Source organism: Blennius ocellaris (assembly GCF_963422515.1).
Source record: "Blennius ocellaris genome assembly, chromosome: 8".
Lineage (NCBI taxonomy): Eukaryota > Metazoa > Chordata > Actinopteri > Blenniiformes > Blenniidae > Blennius > Blennius ocellaris.
The window spans coordinates 22,048,029-22,072,944 of record NC_137657.1 but is presented as its reverse complement, the minus strand read 5'-3'; the positions used below and the strand labels follow the sequence as shown (position 1 = coordinate 22,072,944).

Sequence of the window (24,916 nt, the reverse complement as noted above, 5' to 3'; positions counted from 1 at the left end):
GCATTGCTCAACTTTATCGCTGATGCACATCCTCACCAGAATCCCGTACAACCCCCGATTTACAATAGTTTGTCCACTCTAATAAATGTATTCAGGGATGTATCACATATGGGTTAGCAGCTGTCAGGACACTGTTTCTCCAAGTAGTGTGTGTGTATGTCTATGCACATATAGAGTGGATGTAAGTGCGTGTGTCTCTGTGTGTATATTAATCCCAGTGGCCCTGTCAGCAGCTCCAGTGTTTTGTCTGTTTAGACACGTCTGACTCTGGAGACATGAAATGGACACCTTCCACAGATCCTGCATGTAGAAGCCTGTTGAAACCAAAAAGACCATCTAGGAAACGCAGTTTGGAGCTGATAATTACTAGAATCCCCCTGCTGTCTATGCCCACTTTATGATCAGTATCGATGTCACTTAGAAGCCTACGTTCTCATTTGAATCCGTGACCCCAGACCTAAAGGTCAGGTGTTCATTGTCCAGATGTAACTCTAGCATCGTTCAGATATTAGTAACCTGGCCACCTTTCACACTTTAGTTATCATTCACGATTTCATCTGCATTTGGACGGCCTCTTTTATCCTCACTGCATTAGTGGCTGAGCCATCGACACTTCCCCCAGTGCCTATCCCTCTTAAGCTGTCTGTACCGGTTTTGTAATTTCTAGGAATTACCTAATTGCAATGGGAACCACGTTATTCATGCGAACCTTTGGGGACACACACGAGAGCAAACAAGCACAAACTCCAGCGGTGTTGACTGGAAGCAGACCAGTATGTCTGAGTAAGCCGCAGCCTTTGTTAGACTTTTAAGGATTTCTGCTGTCTCTCCAGAGGGAAGACGGAGGATTATGGACTTGAAATGCTTATGTTGTGTTGAGGTCCATGTCTGCATTGCTAAGTCGCAGATTCAAATATGTGGGGAAACTACCTTCTAATCTGAGTATGATGGCAGATGAGAGGAACAAGGGGTGTTTCGCCATAAATGACTCGCTGATTATACCTTAAATGTACAGCGGTTAAACTGCGAAGTTCTGTTTTTGCTTCATGATTTCCCGCTTGCTTCTAGTCACCACACAACAACTGTGCTCCATCTTCCTGACCTCTATACACTAGCCTAGCTTCATCCCATTGTTTAACCTCACCCATTTGCAGCTATGCTGCCCCTCCTTATGGAATAACTTAGCTTCACGAGGCCCCCTGTGGAGTTCAGCGCCCAGAAATATCTTTCAGTCGAGAGGTGCACATTTTCAGTTTAATCCTTCATCGGGGCAGTTTATATTTCAAAATAGCATGACTATGAAAAACAGTACAGCACTGTTGTAAAAAAAAAAAAAAAGAATATGGCCCAAACTGATGTCATGCTGCTGTGTTTAGCAGCAGTCCAGAAGGGATGGGGTTGTAAACCCCAGATGTCTCTTAGGATTTACCTTCTTCTGTTTCCACTCATCTGGTAATGCAGTTGGTGCCTCTGGGTAGAAGCTGTCACATCTGCTGTCTGTTATCTACACTTGTCACTGGCAGAGTCACCGATAACACTTTTGCAAATCGTCACTCTTTTTAACCTTGCAGTCTGTGTAGATAGTTGGAAGTGATTAAAAGCTTGGCCGGCTATCTAGTGTGCATGACTAATTGAGGTGAACTAACATGCACATGATGTTCGCTGTTAAAGTTTAGACACTCAAGTCCGTATAGTTGAAGGCGGATAAAGGGGTTGGTAATAAGTGGGTGCATCCACTCGACCTCTTTGAGTCTTCGAGTTTGAGAGGGCCAACAAGGTCCTCATTTGTGTGGATCTCACCCAGAACACCGGATTGCCTTGTGTTGGTATGTGATTGGGAAATTAAGTGCTTGTGGGTTCATCTGTGTACACACAGGCAACCACATACGACACACACTTACTCTCAAGTGTGTATGTGTGGGTCTGTGCATATGTATGCCCTGGTTGTTTCTCAATGAGGTCTCTGTTTCCTCTCCATCATTCCTTTTTACCAAGTGACACTGGGCCATACAATTACTGTGAACTAGGACACGTCCCACCTACTTTAAATAAGGTTTAAAGCGATCCAGTCGACTTGGTTCATTTTGGATAGTGGATGTAGATTCATTTTTGTTTCTCTTCCAAGGTTCAAGGTTAACATTTTTATTTTACAAAATTATGGCCACAAGTCCTTTCTAGATGCAAGAGTCCTGCATTGTCTTTTGCTCATTTATCTGAATATGCTCAGCATGGTCAGCAGACCCCCATACACAGCTTCATTAAAAAAAAAAAGAAATCGAGGCTGTTCCTCTTTTGCCCCTTTTAGTTCATGCCTTGGCCTCTGTTACAGAGGAGCATTAGTGCCCGAACTAACCCGCAGTCTCAATGCCCTCTCTGAGAAGCTTCTGTCCTCGTTTCCCATTTCAGTCCAAGGCGTGCTCTGGCTGTGTACGTTTCCTGTCCTCTGTCCAGCGAACAGACCTAGATCCCATCCCCTGCATCAGCTCTGTGCCTCTCAATCCATCCTCTGTTCTCTTCAGTTCACCCCGACCCCATCCTGGGAATCTTACAGATCACTGCAACCAGAAAATAGATCAGTTAATGGGTCAAATACACTGACACAAGCAAAGACTCACACACTAATTTGAACGTACACAGGCCCGTGCGCACAAGCATGCACAACTCACAGAGAACTACATGGACTGCCTTTCATTATATTATGCCTGTCTAAGACTCCAAGACAATTGATTTATCATACTAATTTATAGAGTCGGAATCGGTCAATGAGAAATGCATTAACATAGAAAAACACACCACAAAATGTTTTGCAAGTATACCAATATTGACTCTTTGAGTCTCATTCTGAGTCTGTAGGGTCAAAGTCGAACTGGTGGTGAAGTAAAGGGGCATGGAGATTGTGTGTTATGCTGTGTTTTAGACACCAATGATGAGTACACGCTATTCAACCCGTATACCAGAGAATCGTCTGCAAACTTGCCTGTGCGTGCAGGCAGTGTGTGTCTGCACAAGTGTTTGTGGGTGTTAGCCATGTTTGTGCTCTGGTTTTGTTTAAACACAAACCCGGTTGGACCAGTGAGCTCTGAATTTGAAACATCTGACATGCATGCAAAGCCAAACTCAAAACACATTTGTCTGGCAAATGAACCTCAAGCCTTGTGTCTCTCTGAGTTGATTTGATAGGCACTTATTTGCAAAGCTGCTGAATTTATGGCCTCTGTTGGTGAAAAATAACTTTCCTCATCAGTCTAGTCCCCACAGGAGGTATAAGATTGAACTATAACCCCAAATTCAATGAATAGCAGTTTATATCAACTAGTTGTCATCCACAATGACACACTAGTAGGTAAAAGCCTCCAAATGGTCCATATCACCTGATCCCAAAAAGATCTGCAGTTGTTCCTGCCTTGGGTTTATCAGGTTTTAATCTCAAAACTTGACCTTTTTGTGAAACCTGTCAATGATGACATCGTTTCTTTGTCTGTAATGAGTCATTGTCTGCGTCAAAAGCATCAGTAATTGCACACTTTATCACTAACAGGTTTTTATCGTGCGGGGCTTATCAGTGGATCTCGGTCAACTAATGGCAGAAAGCTCGTCCACCTCTTTGTCTGCATGCGAGCCATTTGCATCTGTCCGCCGTGTGTCTACATTTGTTTATCTAAAGCCTCTGGAGTATGTGTGTCTCTTTGTGTCTAGTTCCCAAGTGCATGTGTTACAGCTGCTATTTTTAGGTTTCTGCTTTTTTTTTTTTTTTTAAATGGGTAACATTGAACACATTAACACAGGACTTCATCCCAGAGGCTAGGCCGTGAACCAACACAGCCCACCTTTGTTCTGTGCGACACACACGCACATGCACACAGACTCGTGCTGTGTTTCATATACTAAATGGTAAAGTTGGCACTCGGCACAGTCGGCACTCTCATGTCTTGGTTCGTCCAAATGTTTAAACTGACAGATGATCATTTGGCCCAAAGCAAGTTAAACTCTACAGATTGTTTATAGTTGAAGACATTGGACACAGCCTAAATAACGTGTTGTTGACAGAAAGCAGAAATTGAACAAAATAGCTGCACGGTGGAAGCCTGCAGAGATAAACAGTAACACATGCTCAGACAAGTACACTCTTTTGGGTTTATTAGCGTGTTTCATTAATATTTGATCGTGTTTGCAAGAGACAAAGTAAATTAGAGTTTTATATGCAGTTCTTTGTAATGCCTACCTATTTGATTCTCTTATTTGTACTATTTTCTAGTTCTTGTCTCCTGTGCGTCTATGACCTCTCGTCCTGTGTGTGTCCAGGCTGTCGAGGCCAGGTGTGTACACAGCCGGTTTGTGACAGCGACACCAAGTCGCTTTGTGATTATCACTGGGGACTTTCTCTGCTGTTAAAAGTCCCCTCAAGGACAAAGACACAGATAAATGACGTCAGAAGCGCAGGGTAGAAAAGAGCCAAGTCATGGAGGGCAGTGACCAAATTAAAACAAGTTTGTGCACTTAAAGCGTTGTGCCCTTCATGTATCACACTTAAGGATAAAGCACAATAGTCGGACGTTGTTGTTCAATCAAATATCGTGACACACGTGCGCAGTGGGGTACCATCATCAGCTTGCTGCTGTGCAGTGAGGTCGGTGGGCCATCTGTCGCAACATGAACAGTAAAGGTGAACTTGGACAAAATGTGCCTCGTTTTTTGTTGTCTTCAAATGGCATATTTATTGAAATATTACCGAACATCAAATATATTTGCTTGAATGTAATGCTCTCTAAGTGTTTTTCAAACTGAGAACACAAACGTGTCGGGGGTTGATAGATGAGTGAATAATAAAGTTTTGTAAGTGATGTTACTCTGTCAGAAGGTTGATTCAGTGTTTTCAGCATCCAAATTGCTCCCCCATCGTCCAATAGATACTCCCATGAAACACTGAATGAATGATGTGTTTGTGTGAAGCGCACACTTTAGTGGTGGGTGGATGTAGGGTGACACTGGGGTGGAGAAAGTCCCCTTGCTGTTTGACACTACAACTGGGGTGGGGGTGGGGGGGGATCTTACACATGAACTCGCTCTAACTCTCACACACACTCGATACATGCAAAGGCTCAGACACACACATGATAGATGTAATCTGGCGGTCATTATGGCAAACAAGGCAGTGTTGTGTTGCACTGACAAACAGCTCAGTCTCTCCAGTGTGTCTCTGGTTTAAATTATGGTGAGTGTCTCAAAGACTGGAGGCCTCTGGGTCTTTCTCCCCACAGGAAAAGGAAAGGTCACAGACGCATTCACATACCGAGTGCTGAAGGTGAAAAGCCAAATATTGTAGAATGTAGGTATTTTTTTGGTCACCGACGCAGCTTTAAGTGCCAACTTCAACATTTTATTACTGTCAAATCACAGACTTGTTACTTTTAAATTATATTTGCGGACAACCCATTTCCATTGTGTTGCTTAATAAAGCCAGATAGTTTTGTGACATATTCATCAGGAAATGTTTGTCCCACTGAGGAATATCTTTTTTTTTTTTTCCATTTCTTAGTCACTTGAGGCCTTTTTGAAGAAGAATTGAGAATTTTTTTTACATTGCCTTGTAGGAAGCTCCCGCCAATAGAGTATCGTGTTAAGATCCCGGTCTGAATCCCAGTTGATGCAAGAAAAAAAGCGAGTCAAGTCTTGGAACGGGTTCGCCAGGCACGTGATGGCTTTCTGCTGCGTATCCGACACGTTGACTCTTGAATGCTGATGCATCTTTAGCATCATTTGAAGGCAACGGTAATTTGCTCTCAAGGACTCGGCAGGCTGGATCAGAAGAGCCAGTGTAAATGAGTTGCATGTGGTCCCACATTTGACCTCACCTGACCTGAATAAATGGGTCTTTCAGAGAAACCGTACACAAACGCCTCATTACTGGGTTAGTAAGTGAGATACTTCAAAATAATGTGATGCTGTTTATCAAGCATTGGGTGCAAATGTATCTTCAGTTGCAGGACATGTGTCTACATGGTCTAAAATGACTGTTGTACCTTCTCCACCCTTAAAACTGGTATTACCTGTTGACCTATGATGTATAGATGGGTGTTCCAACGAAGGTTATTTCTTTATTATTTTTAAAGTTATGATTATATTGAAGCTTTAATCGGTCCTGTATTCAGTGCAGTAGCGCCTGTAATTTCATGTCTCTGTCAATCACTTCCATATTGACGGCACTGTTAAGAATGACTATTCTGAACTTTAGCCGCTGTAGAGAACAGATGTGACTCAGACCTTGTGACTCAGACCTCAGTTTATTCTGACAGGCATATAGAAGTGTGAACCTCTGTCCTCTTATTGAATAACTGTGGCTTCAGACTTTTCGCACGTCCAAGCCGCACGCTGCCAACAGATTGTGACTCACTTGGAGGGAAAGATTCTGAAGCGACGTTGACTTTGACCTTTTTCAAGATTTTTTTTAATTATTATTATTATTTTTAGGTTGCCGTTATCGTTGCTGCTTCACAGTTCTGCATACTATAAATACCCAACCAAAGAGAGGCAATGAATGTAGTTCATTGGTAGAGGTCTTGGTAAATCCTTTCTGTCTGTCAGCGGAATGTGTGTCAGACCAGAAAGGAAGATTAGAGAAAAAGTGGGGCACCAAAGCCCAGAAAAGAGCAAGAGTGGGCTCTGGGGTAATCTATTCTCTCTCTCTCATTCATTTTCTCTCTCTCTCTCTCTCTCTGGTCATCTGATGACATGCTTAAATCCCCTCATTGGTGGCTTTAATTGGTCAGATTCTGGGCAGCAGATGTATAGCTGCTGTTGAGCTGTTACCATGCAGTGGAGAGGAATATGCAGGCATCTGGTTTTTATTAGTGCAGCTGTTGTTATTGAGCTATTATGGTGTTACTTATTTGCATAGTATTTAGATGCAGAAATGTGATTGAATTGATGGTAGATCACTCTTTTAAAGGTTCCCAAAAGCTTCATAGTGAATACATTGCATTTCTCAACAGATACTCCCTTTGCCAGTTGCCCATCGTAGTACTTTTTGCTGAATACAAAAAGCTTGAAAGCAACAATGCAGGTGTTGCTGATTCGCATAATGTGAAAGTGAATGGCGAGGAGCCTTTGCAAGGATGCCCCGAGATGTTATGTTATCGTCACATATTTCCCCATAGGACATTCTCGCCTCGTCTTCGAGCATTTATTTTCGTCCCGACTTTGACCGCTAATTGAACTAGCCAACTGCTTACGGACAGGATTAACTTTTGCACCGTGTTAACATTACGGTACCGGCTTGCTTACTTTCACAGAGACATCAGAGAGTAGCAGTGGGAGCAGAGTGCGAAGACGCCGCGGACAGTACAAAGCAAAGAAAAAAAGATAGTCTTTGTGTGCTCTGGTTTAGTTTTCTATCATGTACTGTGAAGATCAGAGCGATAACAGCTTCAAAGTTGAAATCAAAGGCATACAGACGATAGATTGACCTACATTTGCACTGTGATCTGCTGCAGAAACCAACATGTGCAGTAATGATATCTCGCTGTAAGAATACGGCAAGCCAGTTAGCATAAATTTGCATGTCAAGTTTGCCTGGAGACAGTTTGGTTTTAGAGGATGCCTTTTAAGAGGCCACCCTCGTACTGGTGCACCCTCTTTGTGAAGCTAGTGAAATCCACCAATCACTGTCATGCTTCTCCAAATAGGTTCCTGCACAACTTTCCATGTACATCCAGTATCATTGTGATGTTGAAATAGTCTCGCTTGGTTCCATTTTGAGGAGGCTCTTTATTTTCTTCCTTGTGGTTTACAGCAATGGAAACATCTGGTCCATTGTGCTCTGGTCAGGTGGCTGCATTTGGTCATAAATCATTCTGCGATTCCCCTATTTTATTGTCCTAAAGCCCCATAGCAACTGGAATCTCTCCGGCAACACTATGGTTTAATGCTTTCAGTTATTAAACCGCCTTTAATTTTACTTCTGGGTTTTTCAACGCTTGTGACACGATGTGTTAGACTATGTGTTGAAACGTTGTTCTGACTGTGACCGAATAAGCAACAAATGTGCAAGATGATGAATTACCCGCAAAGGAAACCACTGAAAGTGAGCGGGGAAAAAGATGGCAGCATTTTGTAGGCAAGAACGACGCACTCTTGTTATCTTAATTGGTTCCCATCCGTTGCTTCAGTACCCATTCATAGCACAGTACTGTGAGATAGAACCGGTGAAAGGCAAAGAATAACGGAGTGGGGGGGGGGGATACAGTGGCTTCGTAGCATCCCAATGAGAGGGATACACAGTGCAATGAGTGCATCTGTCAGCTATCTTTTCTTGTTTATCTGTAGCTTGAAGACCTCGTTAGCATTCACGCTGCAGTTCCACACAAAGGTGGCATACTGTCACACTCAAATGGCCTCGCTTTGTCGCCGCCCTCGTGCTTTTGAGGTTTCCTCCCCGCAGTTCACACACATTTACTCACCCTTCTGCTGTTGTACAAATACACAGAATAAATACAATACATAGAGAAGAACTCTATATGTTGTATTTGTCCTCGGGTTGCAGCAGCTACAACGGCACACTGACACACTTCCTGCTTCCAGTTTCAGCACCGTTTGCCGTACGCCAAACATTCACATCTTACTAATTCTGCTGCTCTTTTTTTTTTTTTTTTTTCCACTCTTCACACTGCTGGTGAGATCGCAGAACAGTGTGAGGAAGGACAAGGATGGTGACAACGAGAGAAATTAGAACAGAGGAGTGTGAATTATGGTGGTATCACATGGTGACAAACGACAGAGTGGGGAAAGATGGAGATCTCCACGAGGAGACGAGAAGATGCCAGATGAGACCAGACTTTGGGAGAAGGAAGCGCTGTGAAGGAGGGAAGGGTGATGGGAGTCTCATGAATTACTATTCAGGATGCATTTCACTGCATTGCAGTGGCACACTGACACGCATTCACTACATAAACTCCAGGTTACACTCGGTTGTGTTTTTTTCCCTTTTTTTTTTCTTCTTCTTCTTCTAAGGGTTGAAAATGGAATGTGTTTCAGTGAGAAGAGCAAGTAGAACATTGCCTATCCGTATGCGTATTGAGAGCAACCTCCACATTCAGCTGTCCTTCACAGATGATGCTCAGAGGTCAGGCAGCAGTTGTTTTGGTGCCACAGTTGACTGTGATGCCCCAACGGGGGCAGTTGGGATGGATTTCTATCCTCTATGCCAGTTAGCATTCCACGAGTGAAGAAGTATGAAGAGAGACTGTTAAAATGTTGCCTGCTGAGGGGATCACCGTCTTTCTTTCTGATGTAATATAGGTTGGTTAGTTCCAAGATGACTGGGATGGTTTCCTTTTACTTTTACGAGAGCTGATAGTCTTTATTCTATATCATCTCCTTGACAGCTATCCTTTGTCAACGCTTTTAGTATGTCTTTTTTATCTTTTGCCAGCAGCAACAGAGTCCGTATTGCTGGATAAAAACATCATCTTTTACCACAGATAGTTCAAAATGAAAAAGTATATTAACATTTGCAGACTTCTATGACTATTATACAGTTAAATGAGTTAATTTAGGTCTTACTCTTGTACCGGTAACATATCACCCAGGACACACACCTCTCGTTCAACTTTAGTTCAGACAGTTTATAGGTTCATAAGGCATTTAAATCATTTCTACACAATCTGAAAATAGTTCTCATCCTCCTCCTTATCCTCTCGATCCTCCTCCTTCATTCCTCTCGGTCCTCTCCCTTTCCTCCTCCCATGCTCTGGCCTGACAGCAGCTGTTTGGAGCTGCAGTCAGACAGTCCAGGGTTTTTCTGTGTCAGCACTGGTCACACTACAGCAGGTGTGTGTGTGTGTGTGTGTGTGTGTGTGTGTGTGTGTGTGTGTGTGTGTGTGTGTGTGTGTGTGTGTGTGTGTGTGTGTGTGTGTGTGTGTGTGTGTGTGTGTGTGTGTGTGTGTGTGTGTGTGTGTGTGTGTGTGTGTGTGTGTGTGTGTGTGTGTGTGTGCGTGCGTGCGTGCGTGCGTGCGTGCGTGCGTGCGTGCGTGCGCTCGCATGTTGTATATGTCGGTGTTCATTGAACCAGGACTTGCTGACTATCGAAGTTGAGTTTGTGTGTGTGCGCGTCGGCAACGTAAGACAGACAAGCTGTCTGTCTGTCAACAGCTATTGATGAATGACAAGAAGAGTTTGCATCCCGAAGAGGCCAGATTCACTATCACAAGAGACGTATTTAAAGCTCCTGACCTTGGAGATAATCCACACTCATTACCTTACCTCACCCGTAATCAAGTACAGATATTATAGCACATTTTTGATGAGTTTATTTCATCGACTGACTGTATCATTTGAACATTTGACTGATCTTGTTCTTGCCATTTTAATCACCCGATTCACGAAACCTCTTACAAGTTCACAAGCAGTCACTTTGTTAATGATTAATAGAAAAATGTCATCGGATACTGACAGCAGGCTCCCAGACTGACAGAGTCACCGAATCAGTGAATGAAACGTTAGCCTGTGTCTGTGCTGTGTGGGTGGCTCCATCTGGGCATACCAACTGCTCTGTTAAGACTGTGTGTATGCCTTCATGTGTGTCAGGATCCATGTGTCTCTTCCACTGAAAAATATCAACTGGATTTGTTAGATATACTTTGGACACGCTCGATTTTTTTTTCCAAATGATGTGGAAAAAGACTGAACTCCATTGCACCGATTCAGAAGTGTGGCCCTTTTAACAGTTTTTCATAGTTTGGATTATTTTGGGGCGGGCCTGAAACAAAAAGCCCAATGACGCAAAAGCCACAGTCTGAGCCACGCTAGATAAACGTCACCCACAGGTTGTGTCCATGAATCTCCCGTTTATAGCAAGTAAACACACCTGCTACATCTACGACGGTACGAATTTACTATTACGTTGTTTGTTTTCCATGAGCAGATCTACCTGCGTCAAACACTATTGCTTCCAGTGTGTACGTTTGTGTGTGTGTGGATGTTATAAATATGTTTGCCAGCCAGTACATTAGTTTTCCTGTTGACATTTGAGAAGCGGTACTTTTCACTTTGAATTTTATCATTATCATCACATATTTCAAACCGGTTTAAATGCGCCTTGAAGCACACACCAATACATGTTTTGAAAAGTAAAATAAAGATCATATAAGATCATATAATACTTTTAACAGTTTTTGTTGGTTTACAGGATTGATACAAGTGATTTGTTAGATTAAAAAAAAAACTAAAATGTTTGTCCCATTGCCATTTCAGACTATCAGAACTTATCAGAAAAAACTAATTCAGCGAAAGCATTCGGATATTGCTGCGAGCGACACGAGCCGTGCTAAACTGTCACTTTTTTTGAACAATTCATGAGTGATTATCCCCATCCAGCACCGACTTTCCTTCAGCAGTATTTGCACGTGTGATTATCTGAGTATCGGTGGGCATGTTCATTTGGAAATGCGATGTTGTCGGACACGTTGCCACCTGATGATTCTGACAAAGCAATCGCGCAAGATGGAAATGTAAACACAGCTGACAGTGTTGTATAACCTGCTCTATAGGCCCGATGCGACAGATAAAAATGATTGCATCATAGCAGGGAGCAATCCAGTGGAACATGGTGATTTTTAAAGATTCATCGTCTTGCAGTTTTATTTAAATGAAAGCAGCACCAAAAGGGGAACGTAGTTAGAGAGCTGGAAGAAAAAAAACACGCGGGTTCATGCTCACTAATTTGCGAGTGAACAGATCGCCTTTCCTGTGTCCAGCTGGGTGTGTGTGTGTCTGCGTGTGAGTGTGTGTGTGTGTGTGTGAGTGCACGTATCCAGCTGTATGGTCTCCAGTCTCTTATCAGTGTAACCGCTGGCCCATGGTTAACAGCAGCCATCTGGTGCCCATGCAGGGAGCTGGTTTTAACTATTCAGCCTCTCTAATCTACATGTCAAAACGGCCCCACCTACCACAGGCTCTTTATTTATTTTCTCTTTACATTTTTTGTAACCCCCCCTTTCTAATAATTCTATTTTAAATCGACGTGTTGAGGTTTTAGGTTTTAGGTTGTTTTTTTTTACTTTCGCCTCATTCATTGTTCCCTAGTTTTTGTCCTTTTCCACATCACATATCTCAAATGTTTTTACTATTAACAACAAGATCATTTGCATTGTCCTTTGAAAACATTATTGTTGCTCTGCTTATTTGCATTGCAGTGTATTCTTCCTTATCAAGCCAATGCGAGAGTTTATGCAACATAAATGGATGCAGGTATTTTTATGATCCAAGTCTAGAACATTTTTTGGTAGTTGCATTCAACGACCACAATAAGCTGCATCCCTAAAGCAAAGATTTGTTCGCTGTCACATTGAGGCATTGAGGCTTTATTGAGGCTCATTCAGATTCCACCAAATTGTATCACGTTTCACCTGAAAGCTGTAACTCTCAACCCTGTTGTCTAAACACAAAGAAAGACAATTTGTCCTCTCATGTTTATTTAACCCGGAGTAGAAGACTATTTGCGCAGCCTGCTGTCTCCTGGACAATTGCGGAGTTAAATTTATCGAAAATAAACAGATGGGATGTTTCGGTTTTACACTCTTCAACCCTCACCTCATAATCAGAATGGATACTAAAAACGTTCAGTCAATGGAGTCTCCAAGTTGTTGTGCCTTGTGATTCACTGGCCTTTTCCACCAAACCTCCCTTTGTAAAGTACTTCAACTAAGTGCAGACACACACACACACACACACACACACACACACACACACACACACACACACACACACACACACACACACACACACACACTTCCTCTGTGTCAGCACAGTGTGACATTCCAAGGAAAAGTCTTGAAGGGGGTTGAGGACGAAGTCAGACTTGGCAACTCGACATCAAGTTGCTATACTGTCACTATCTCTCTCTCTCTCTCTCTGACACACACACACACACACGCACACACCGACTCATATGACGCAGTGCAATACAATTAAAAGAAGGCCCTTCTGTGTTATATTACTGACTCACAAGCTTACACACAAGCCAAAATCAATGAAGCACAGAATTTAGATTTGCCGATTTTTTTCCCCTCAAAGTCGCTCAAGCTGCCACCTTTTCATTTCTCTCATGAAGAGGCGCCAGTCCAGCATTGTTGTTCCACCAAAGAAGGAACCTTCTTTTAAGTGTACATGTGTGTTTTCTGCCTGGTTTTAAGTCGGTGGCGCTGCAATAATTACAAGCCTGTGAAACAACCACGTTACAATGAAGCTATTCTTACCGACAGCCAGCTATTCTACTACGTACACAAACGCGTTCAGGTGCTCTGTCACACACACGCGACCTTAAATTTACACGCACGCAGAAGTGGTATGGCTTGCTACAGACGGAGTCGAGGCTCGCTTATGTGTGCGTGTTAGTTTTTGTATTTGTGTCGTAGACAACTGGCGAGGCCATTGCAGCTATTTCTATCCCGAGTCACTCGGCGGTGGAAAGAGGGTACGATGTGTTAGGTGTTAGCAGCTACTTCACTCTGAAAACAACAAGATAATTGTCTACAAACGGGGAGAAATCAACTTATTATACACTTCTAGACAACATCCTCCACCTTTGGCACATGTCCTGACGATGTGTAAAGTTTGATTTATTAGCATGAATGCTTTCACCAACATTGTGAAATGCAGAACAAAAAGAGAAATAAATTACTAATGTACTCTATAGCATAAGTAATAAAAAAAAAAAAGAAGCTACTACACAGTGCTGTGCCGCAAATGGAACTACACATGTAAGCTATTTGCGTCATGTTTCATCAGACATGTCTGTGTCTTTACACAAGAAAACAAGGATCCTAACCCAGTAAAAACCACTTGGGGCCCACATCCAATTGAAGCTGGCACAGACAATGCACACACGTATTGTATACAGTTTCCCGGGTAACTGCCAGAAAAGGCAGAGGCCGCACTGACTGGCTACCTGCTGTGACGGGGAGTCAGAGTGGTGGAAAGATGAGATGCTGGCTTAACCAAGCTATTTTCATCTGGCAGAAGACTTTGGTGGTGGATGACGAATGCAGTGATCAGTTTTGTTGCAGCGCCTGTCAATGTGAATATTTTTTATTGCAAAGGCACAGATCTTGAACACCTGCAGCCATATTTCTATGCATCCTTGTCCTCTGCTGTGTGATAGAAGTAGAATGTTCTCTTGACAGGATAAGTGCCATTTAGTGGAGCAAATGAAGGTTGAGAAAATCCCACACAAATGCCTGCTTGTGTGCTCTCTTTCCATTCGCATGTGCACATAGCCAGGAGCACATCTTGGTTCTCCTCGAGTGTCTGGTATCAAATCCAAGAACGTGGGTGGGGTTGTGGCAAATGAATAATCTGCTGAAACCGAAGCCTTCCCTTGACAGCATGTGGTGGGACTCTCCAGTAACTTTCTAATGAAAAACCAACTTCTGCTTTGCTTCTTGTCCCCCTCCTTTTTTCTTTTTCTTTTTTTTTTCCCCTTGACTGTGTGGCCTCTGTGTGGCACACTGACCTCCGTCAGCCACACCCTCTAGAATAACAAGCAGCCATAGTGAGAAAGATGTGGGCAGATGGATGGATGTATTTTCTGACTAAACAAGTCAACGCGCGTATAAAGGCGCATTATGGCGTCGTGTAACAAAATGGTCTTTTATGGCATGTGATAGCCACACCTAAAAACATAACGCATAAAAACTGTATTAATGAATGAAAGGGCAAAGGCGGAAAAATAAACAACTAGGTTTCGGTGGCCTCAGTGGAAATGACAATAAATTACATGTGGTTGAAAGGTATAGCCAATGTGTGAATTGTTCCAGTGATTTGTGACTTTCAGCAGTCAGTGATTGGAACCTTTTTAGAAGAGATGAGCAGATGTAGATTTTCTGAAAATGACCAGTGGACGGAAAAATATATTAAGTATAGATACAGCTTCACTGCTGTAGTTTATTATGAGGGAGACTTTGTTCTTCTGACTCGTGTGCTTTTAAGGAGAACAAAACAAATATTTGACTTGGATTCTTACACTCACATGTTCATTCATCAATAGAGCAGTTGGACTTTAAAACGGTTCTCTATAATGTATGCTTTCTACATTACATTCTTGACGCACACTCCCAAGATGTGACTCTGGAAAATGGTTAACGCAATGTGAAACTTGCGAAAATATAGTATAGCAGCACTATTAACTTATGTACAGGATGTCTCCCCCTCTGTTTCTGTGGAAGTTTTGGTGGACCGACCAGTAGCCACTTGCGTGCTTTGTTTGGCTTTTAAAAGCCTTGTCACTGAATGTGTGTTGTAAATCAGAGCGTGAGTGAGTGACGGCTCTGTGTGCGTCTCTGCATGCAGCGAGGACTGTGCTGACAGCAGAATGGCTTGCTCTGCGGGAGGGGATTCACACACACACACACACACACACACACACACACACACACACACACACACACACACACACACACACACACACACACACACACACACACACACACACACACACACACACACACACACACACACACACACACACACACACACACACACACAGCCACAGAGCCTCTCTCCATTTCTGACCCATGAATCAGAATGTTACAATATCGCTGCACATTTTCATACACAATCACTCTGCCGCCACTTTCACTCTTTCTCACACACACTTACACACTCTCACGTGTCGTCATTCACACAGCAATCCCAACGGAGAGACCGGTTTGTCATAGCGAGCACCCGGACAATAGAAGCGTCAATCAGCGTCAGGTCCCGGAGTTTGGGGTCCAGCCTGAGGCCTTCCAGCGGACAGCTCGTCTGTCTGCGTGAAGGAAACGGACTTTTAGCCCCCAGCACTTTCGCCAGGCTTCGCTTCCAACCTCTCATCGCCCCTCTTGACCTGAATATCTGTGTAATTCGTAACTCTGCGTTTCCTGCTGTTTCTGACAGTCTTGGCTGAGGCAGTGCCGGGAGAGAGTTCACCGAGTCTATGATCATGTTTCTTTAAAGTCTTGCAGCAGAACTTAGTTTGTTTTTTAAATTTTGCAATAGTGATGGCACTTCAATTTTAATTTGACCACGTCAGCTGCCAACTGTTTACTGTTCTGCTTTCCACTTAAGTGTCAGCGGCAGAAAAATTAAAGCTTATATGAACTGTTTCAGTTGTGTATGTTGGCGTTCTGGCTGTGAACCGATGGGCTTCATAGTTTGAAGTCGGGTCTCTCCCCAGGCAGCTTATTTGAAGAAAATCTCCACAGAACAGTCTGAATGGCCAAGGAGAGTATGGAACAGTTTGCATGCTGTTTATTTTTAGTTTTACAAGCATCTGTGTCTCGAAGGCATAAGCTGCAAAAGTGTTTGTTTTCAGTCTGAAAGACTGAAATATCCTATCCAATCTCCCATTTGGAGTTTTCTTCCTTCTTTTCTCTCCATCATGTCCCTGTCATGACGAGTGATTCTGGTCCAGTACATGAGATTTGGCAACAAATATTGTTACAATAGATATGTAGAATATAATTGCATTTAACATCTACATCTTTTGTGTTTTTCCATCTTTTTTCAGGTGGCACCAGAGACATTGGATCTGCGCTGACCAGGATGTGTATGAGACATCGCAGCATAGAGGCCAAACTCAAGCAGTTCTCCATGTAAGGGTCTTTACACCAGAGGATCCCTGTGCTGCATTTCATCAAAATCTAAATGTGCAGTATATTGTAATCTGCCATTGTACTTTTAGTAAATCCCGAGAGGGCAACTCTGGTAGAATAGTGTCTTTATGAAGCGTCTCCTCATTGTACCCTTGTAACGTTTTGACATTTTACATGCGTGGGTGAAAATGCCGCTGGTGGTGGAATGTTGGGAAAGAGACGATTTGTCTGGCAACACGTGCATCTATAATGTTTCAGTGCACAAACACACACACACACACACACACACACACACACACACACACACACACACACACACACACACACACACACACACACACGCACGCACGAGCACACACAAACACACCACAGACAAGAGGCTCTCTAATTTCAGCTGGCATTTCAGTGGAGATTCCACTTGGATCTCCATAGCAGGGGCTACACACAGGGGGGGCTGTGAACACACACACACACACACACACACACACACACACACACACACACACACACACACACACACACACACACACACACACACACACACACACACTTTGTGGAAATGTCTGCAAGAGGGAGAAGTCTAATTTTAGCCTCATGTACTACGACTGCAGCTGTCCACCTCTCACACACTCCACCTCCCAAACACACTTGCAAATACATCTTGGAAGACGGGCACAGTTGGGTTAATGATTGACAGACGTAACTGCACGAGCGTCTCATTTCCCCCTGCGACACACAGTCAGACGCAGACTTTTTGTTTTTTTGTTTTTTTTGTCTCAGTGTTTTTCTCCTTCTCTCGCCTGTTAATGATTGACACCTAGTTATAAGACATAACAACAGAAAGGCAAAACAGATCTAATGACTTCAAGGCTTGACAGCTTGTCTGCCACTTTAACTGGATGACAGATGCAATGTGTTAAACTGGCTAAAACTCCCCACGCACTTGTTTTTGTATTGACCTAAACCGACTCCAATTAAAGCTTTTTAGTTTAATGTGAAATCCGTCAATACTTTTCGAACAGAAGCGCAGCGCAAGAAAGAAGAAAAGGAACAAAAACCTGTCTTCTTGCGTTGAATGGTGTAATTGATCAGCATGACTGGGAATAATTGACCTGCTGTTTTTACAGGGGCTTCCTGGAGGGTCTGATCAACCCACTCCAGGAACAGATGGAGGAGTGGAAAAGAGGAGTCAACACTTTGGACAAGGACCACGCAAAAGGTTGTAAACGAGGTGCAATCTCACTTAAAAGCACTAAAAGCAATGTGAAGCATTAACCCTCCTATAGGTTGGATTTTTTTTTTCAAATTGCTAATTAACAAGTACTGTTGTTGGAAAGTCTTTTTTTTTTTTTTTTCATACTTTATCATTTTTCTATCGAGGTGAGAGACAGCTCGTTGACCGTTTCACCGTATCTGTTTCCTCCAGAGTACAAAAGAGCTCGGCAAGAAATTAAGAAGAAGTCTTCTGACACGTTGAAACTCCAGAAGAAAGCAAAAAAAGGTAGAATTTTTTATGTAATTGTTTTAAAACAATCTCTTCAAATAGCTGGGGGGGGTAAAGATCAAATACAGATAATTGTGCAGATGATAAAAGCAGCTTAAAACCAATCCATCAAGTCTATCTGATGACATTTTTACTAATATAACAGTTGAAAAAACTGTTGTTCCAAAACGTCAGTGTGAAACATACAAAATAAAACCATAAGAAATACCAATTATCCTATATTTCCTTCCTAAAATTCAGTCATTGCTTTTCACATTGCCGCTATATTATACCTGGCACAAGGTGAATGTGTTTTTCATTGAACTCCAGGTGAATCGAAAAGCCATCTGTTTTCTTGGATGCCAACATGAGTGAGATTGTAATATTTCGGCTCCTTGCTGTGAGAAGGGAAGCAAATAAACAAACAAAAGCAGTTCATCTATTGCTATATTAATGCACTAGGTTGTAGTTGTTTCAAGTTATAGTTAACCCGTATGAGTTCAAAGACATGCCTGTTAGAATCCAAAATCATATTTCCAAAAGCCGAAGAAACAAGCCAAAAAAAACAAAAAGTCATCTTTTACACCAAATAGGAAGATGTCCAAATTGTGCACGAGTGTTTCGTTAGACAGCTGTGATGTGTTGGCAAGGACGTTTGTCCTCACTGGTTAAGTAGTGCACATGGAGCAGGGCTAAACATTACCTTACTTGGTAAACACACTCTGTTGAGGGCAGTGAGTTTTCTCTGTGTGCAGCTCTCTTGGGTCAGGTTCTACGTATGCATTCGCCTACCTAGAGAGAGAGAGAGAGACAGAGAGAGAGAAAAAATAAACGTACACAAAAAAGGAATTGGATGATTATGCGTCTCGTATGTTTTCGGGATATTGCTGGTTTCCGTTTTAAATCCATGGATGGAATACATTCCTGAAGTGATCAGAAGACATTTAAGCCTGAAACGTCAGTAATTCTCCCTCTTTTCCACTATGTTTAACTTTAAACCCACATACAGCGGTTTCTGAAAGGATTCAGAATACAACTATTCAAACGTTCTGAAATTTTTCTGATCGTCGCATCAAGCTGCGACATCACAAAACTGCAGTAAATGAATGTGGCCTGAATACTTTCGTCTGCATGTCAACTCCCGTCGATACAAATATCTTTGGGTTTGTATAAAACACATATTAAACCTGCCTCGGTATTGCCTCTCGCTTGTTCTCAAACACTTAATTATGTTAGCAGGTTTCTTAAGAAGTCTTTAGCGCGTTGCCCCGCGGTGTTTGAAGAGGCACAGAGACGGAGAGAGCTGCACATTCATGTGATGGATTAGTGTTTAGTGCTGGCGCGCTCTCTCAGTTGACTTGGATCTTTCTCCTCTCCTTGTCCCCATGTGGTTCTGATACCATCCGTCACCTTTCGCTGCACTGCAGCTGACACTTTTGGTAAGTCAGTTTGTGAAATAGATGCTGTCCAGATTTTTGCCTATGCAGGAATGTTCAGCTCAGCATCTTAGATGCGAAGTAAAGTAGCTACTAGAAGTACTGGTTGTTGTTTTAAGAAATGTAGACTGTAGTAAGTATTTGCATGCTCTTTTCTTTTTCTTTTTTTTTTAGCTAAGTCTCTGTTCTGCCATAACCTGTTTTGTGCATCAGTAATAGAGTTGTAAGTGTTTAGGATAAGGTTCATTATTAACTGTAGCCTCCTCTACTTTCTGTCTTTTGTTTTCTCATGAACAATCTCTTTTACTACGTGGAGTTCATAGTGAAAGGTCCCATCATGGGATCAGTATCGCAGTAACAAAAATGATGTGGTCGAACAAGGGAAAAGATGAGACAGTGTTTACAAAAGAGGAAAGGAGATGGAGTGGAGGCCGCAGTAGACTTGCGATCTCTTGGGTCTTAACCCGTCTGGCACGCAGTGCTTCACCAGCCCAGCGCTGTAGTGCGAGAGCCTTTTCTATAAACACTCTCTTTGTTTATCAGCTCTGTGGCATCAACTTTGACGGCGCTTCATAACAACAATTTTCCGTTTCACTCCTTTGCACACAAGCACTTTGTCTCATCTTCAGTGAACCACGGCTGTAATAAGGAAGTGCCGCCACAACAAAACAAAGCATAATTTTCCATTATGCACTTCACCAAGACCCTTGATCAATTCCGGGTTTCAGGCCTCTCTGTGTGGAGTTTAAATGTTCTCGCTGTGTTTTTGTATGGGTTTATGATGGTTGCTGTGATTTCCTCCACCAATCCAAAGACATGTGGTAGAGCTTAATCCCAAGGTTGCCGTGTCAGTCCCGGTAAGATTATAACTTTACGTAGTACATAGTGTATGCGAGTGTGTCTCCGTCAGTGTTTGTCTCTTTTTGTGTGTTTGTCCTTTGATTGGAGTGGTGATCTGTTCTCTGCCAGCTGGAGTACACTCCTTGAGACTCTGAACTTGGACAAGGCGGGGATAGAGGATAGATGGTAATAGATTTCATGGAAAATTACAATTAGACATCCCACTGAGGTTGATGGATTTTTGTATGCTTGCTGACAAAAATGAACTCTGATAAGATTGTAGTTGCCTTTCAATGTGGTTACCTAACGTTCCCGAACTGCGTCTGGCTCGCAACAACACTCATAAATTGAAATCAGATTTAGAAGTACAATATTAAATCCAATCATACTGTTTGAAAGAAGAGCGCTCCATCTGCTCATAGGAATAAAACGCCATCTGTGTGCTTGTGTTGGTGAGTCTAAGAACTGATGTTTGATACGTGTCTTGTGAGGGTGTTTTTCTGACCCTGAGACCCCGGCCGAGCAAAGAAGCAGCCTGTGACTGCAACCTAATGTAATCATTGGCCATGTGAAAGCTGGAGTGGTTAATCTCATTTGTGCACGCACATGCATCTGCATGTGCGTGGACTGTGGGCAAAATACAGCTCATCCTGTCAAGAAAGTGAAAAATAGATGAAGAACAGAATGAAATGGTTATAATGGTTTGAAGATATGAAACATTTGGCATTGGTAGTAAAATAGTAACTGTTGAACATCTGTTGTGCCCTATGTGTAATCTCTCTCTCTCTTTCTCTTTCTCTCTTTCTCTTTCTCTTTCTCTCTCGCTCTCTCTCACACACACAGCACACATCAAAGAGGTGGTTGTTTCAAACGTACGGTACAAATTAGCCGACTGGTTGTTGCCAACGAAGTTTCATTGTTTATGACAACGACAATAAAGTTCCTTATGTCCTTATTAGCTACCTATCAAGCCATTTTCAACTAATGAAACAATGCAAATGATGAAATGACTGGTAAATGTCATTACAATATGTCGAGTGATACGGCAATACCTCGTGAGCCGATGCATTTGAATCTTTGCTGAAGATCATCTTGTTATCTTCGAGTAAAAAAACGAAAATGGTGTATACCAGTTCTGTTGTTGATTTCTAAAAGTGGTGTGGTGTGGGGGGGGTATGGCGTCCGTAGTTTGGATTTGTTTACAGTCCAGACAGTAACCACAGATGTCCGATGGACCTCAGTGTTTGTCTGCGGCTGAAGGGAAATGGAAAAAATAGCAATCAGGATCTTGTTCGCATGGCAGCGCAGATGCACAAGTCGTAGCACAGAGGCTGGGAATGTGGACAAACCAAGGAACGCCGACAAAGCTGGAGCGTAACAGAAGCTTAAGCTTGGCACTAACTGCCCCCTTGCTTACCACAAGTTGAAATTTCATGCCAGGATGTGACTGCATTGTCTCCAAGCACTCCACTTGTGCCGTGTGTGTTTATTAGTCATCTTATCTACTGGTGGGGTCTTCAGCCCAGCTGCAGACTAGTCTCCATTTAGAAAAAGTTGGAATTCTTAGGTGAAGATTTTTCACAACTATGGTTAAGGTATGCCATGTCTCTGAAGGGAATACAAATGTTTGTTGGTACTGTTGTCGAGGATCCAATTCTATTTGCATACTCTCATTATGGGGACTCTAAGGCTACATTTAGAGTTGGGGTGAGTCTTAAGGTCAGCCAAGAATCATTTGATGTCCTCAGAAAATGAATGAGACTCATGTGAAGCAATTACTTGATTAACAACAGCTTCAATATCTTTGTCACACTGATTAAATAATGAATATTGCTTCTAGTTGCACATACAAAATATGTTTTCCTGTCTATGTCTGCCACAGTTAAGTAGTTAATAATGTGTACCCTTGTATGGTTAGTTTCCACATTTGGCCGATGGGAAACATGAGTGTACGCATATTTGGAATTGGTTCAATCTTTGTTTAATTTTAAGGGGCTGAACTCAGATTACTCACTAATTCTTAATGAAACTACTTTGCTTGCATTTGTGACAAAGAACTTTTTTTTTTCTTCTTATTGCAATTCAATGAGTAGAGAATAAGCCGCTTCTTAATAGGTCATCCTTTAGCAGAAGTGCTGGCACGACCCAAGCCCCTCACAGGCACTACAAAAACAGCAACAAAGAAAAATATTTGGCTTTCCATCTTTCTCAGACGGAGTACCTCAACTTAAAGTCGTGTTTTTCCACCAAAAAAAAAACACCCCACTTTGGTTATGTTGAGAAAACAGACTGCCAAGACTTGAGCTAGTGGGAGAAGACCAAAATTCAGTATGCTCCTTTATTTTGCTGCGTGCCAGCGAGACACCGCAGCATCCTTGGCTTTCAGGCCCGAAGATCGGATTCTTTATTTTGAAGCCAACAAAGACGTAAGTTTGAAACTTTAGTCTCAAAACACAGTCAAGCAAAACATGGCTATAATGTGATAAGAGCAGGTTTCAGGGTTATGTGGCACAAATTGTATCACCAAGCACCACAGCTGGCTGTCGCTTCGCTACGAGCCCGTCTAAGTGAAGGGTTATCTACTGCCAGTTTTTTGCAGTTTTAGCTTTAAAAAAAAAAGTGGACAAAAGTTTGCTTGATCCTCCAATAAGAGTTGACAGCACTGATCATAACACAATTTGACAAATGTACAAATAATTTCCGTTTCAATAAGATGGAAAAAAAAAAAAAAGACTTCCTTTGCCTGCGGGTTGTATGAATAACAATGAGCGCAGTCCTGCAATGGAAACCAGACTAATGAATGAGGCCTGTCTTCGCATTCTCAGGTCCAGTCGACTTCCCACAAACCCTCACGTAAAGTAACTGCGCACGGATCTGCCCTAAAAGCGGCTTTTGGATCCATACGAGACTGAAAATATATATACTGTAATTTGGACTTTCCAGCCTGGCCTCCACAGTCGATTTACTTCATCATTGGTTTCTATAATGTGATATAGGAGCAGCTGCCATAAAAACACACATAACTCGCATTCCTCCGCGTGCAGCTTTAAACTCACCCCGCCAGGCCCGGTAAATGGATCCTTTACACACGGCAACTGGGTTTGTCTTATCTTGTCAACAAGAAAGGAGTTCTTAGAGCCACTCAGAATGCCGACTCCTATTTTTTTGTGACGTTTGTATTGGTTTGTACCTGCCACTCATTATTTGAACTGAGAAGAGTTAAAAGCAATTCCAAAAGGCTTTCTCTGTGAATTGAACATCTTATGGTTTTACGTTTTGTGGTGAGGGTGACTTCCCTTCCTAACGCCGACTCTCCGTCCAACTTGTTTGCTTGTGACAGGACCTCATATCAAATGTCAACAGATGACGCCAGTGTATCTTTAAACGGGAGCAGATCGAGAACGCAGATGTATCAAAGTTGAAGCTCTTGTGTTTGTCTGTGTTTGTAAGCGCAGCTCAAGTGGTTAGATAATGCCTTTGAGGCTCACTCTATGTCATCTTGGGCAGTCGCCAGCCTTCCTGCCTCCTTGGAGGACTCGAGAGGACTTGATTTGGCTTCAGGGTATCCTCTCTTTAAAACACACACACACACACACACTGGCCTGTAACCTCACAGGCAGTGCTGAATAACAGGGTAACCTTGGGAGTGTAATTGAGCTCAAACGTTTCTGGATTTACATATGCATATTAAAAGACAGCGCAAAGACCAGATGGTCTCGGAGATACCTCGCACCCTCTGTCATTAGGGAAGCAGACTCAAGCAGAGTCACTCTTTATCATTTAATGGAGCTCCTGGGAATTGAAGTGTTTAACGAGAGAAGTTGAAAGATTATCGAGACGACTCTCACTTTTGGCTATCTTGTCACGATACATTGCAGCTTTGCAAGGCAAACAGCAGATTAGCCTCCCGTGGATAACGTGTTGAACATGAGGGAGGAAAGATTTCTATGACAAGTGACCTCTCATACCAAGGTGATGGCCAAAACGTACTGGAGACATTCAAATGATAACGTTTACACTGGCAGAATGAAGAGATAAGAGTAGAGAAGTAGATATCCTAAACACTAATTTCTTTGAAATGTTCATTCACTGCTTCATGATCACGTCGTCTGTGACCTTTCATGCATGAGAAAGTTGACGAGTCGTCCTTTTTAGTGTAAAAGGTAGAACACTGTCTTCATAATTCAGCGGTACTATTCATTTCAAGCAAAGGCATAGTAGTCAAGTCATTTCATAATCAATTCAATCATTTAAATGTGCTGCTTGTGCCCATGTCTCGTTTTCTTTGATAGGCCGTGGTGATATCCAACCGCAGCTGGACAGCGCCATGCAGGATGTCAACGATAAATACATTCTGCTGGAGGAGACGGAGAAACAGGCTCTGAGGAAGGCGCTCATTGAGGAAAGGCAGAGGTTCTGCTGGTTCGTAGCCATGCTGCGACCTGTTGTGGTGAGTCCAAGTACATGGCAAATGAAAAATCATCCTGAAACCACTTGCAGAGTGGCAAATAAATAGTGTCTTTACTTTTTAA

General features: G+C 42.6%; 1 protein-coding gene across 3 annotated transcripts in view; it reads left to right on the top strand.

Moving 5' to 3' along the window:
* LOC308133899 (protein MTSS 1-like) overlaps positions 1 to 24,916 on the top strand; it is a 47,380-nt gene that overhangs the window by 13,188 nt on the left and 9,276 nt on the right. For all 3 annotated transcript variants that reach the window (XM_080501438.1, XM_080501437.1, XM_080501436.1), the window contains exons 4-7: positions 16,541 to 16,625; positions 17,753 to 17,844; positions 18,052 to 18,126; positions 24,677 to 24,834. In XM_080501438.1, the coding sequence (XP_080357564.1) occupies positions 16,541 to 16,625; positions 17,753 to 17,844; positions 18,052 to 18,126; positions 24,677 to 24,834 (410 nt within the window). The remainder of the gene's footprint in view (positions 1 to 16,540; positions 16,626 to 17,752; positions 17,845 to 18,051; positions 18,127 to 24,676; positions 24,835 to 24,916) is intronic.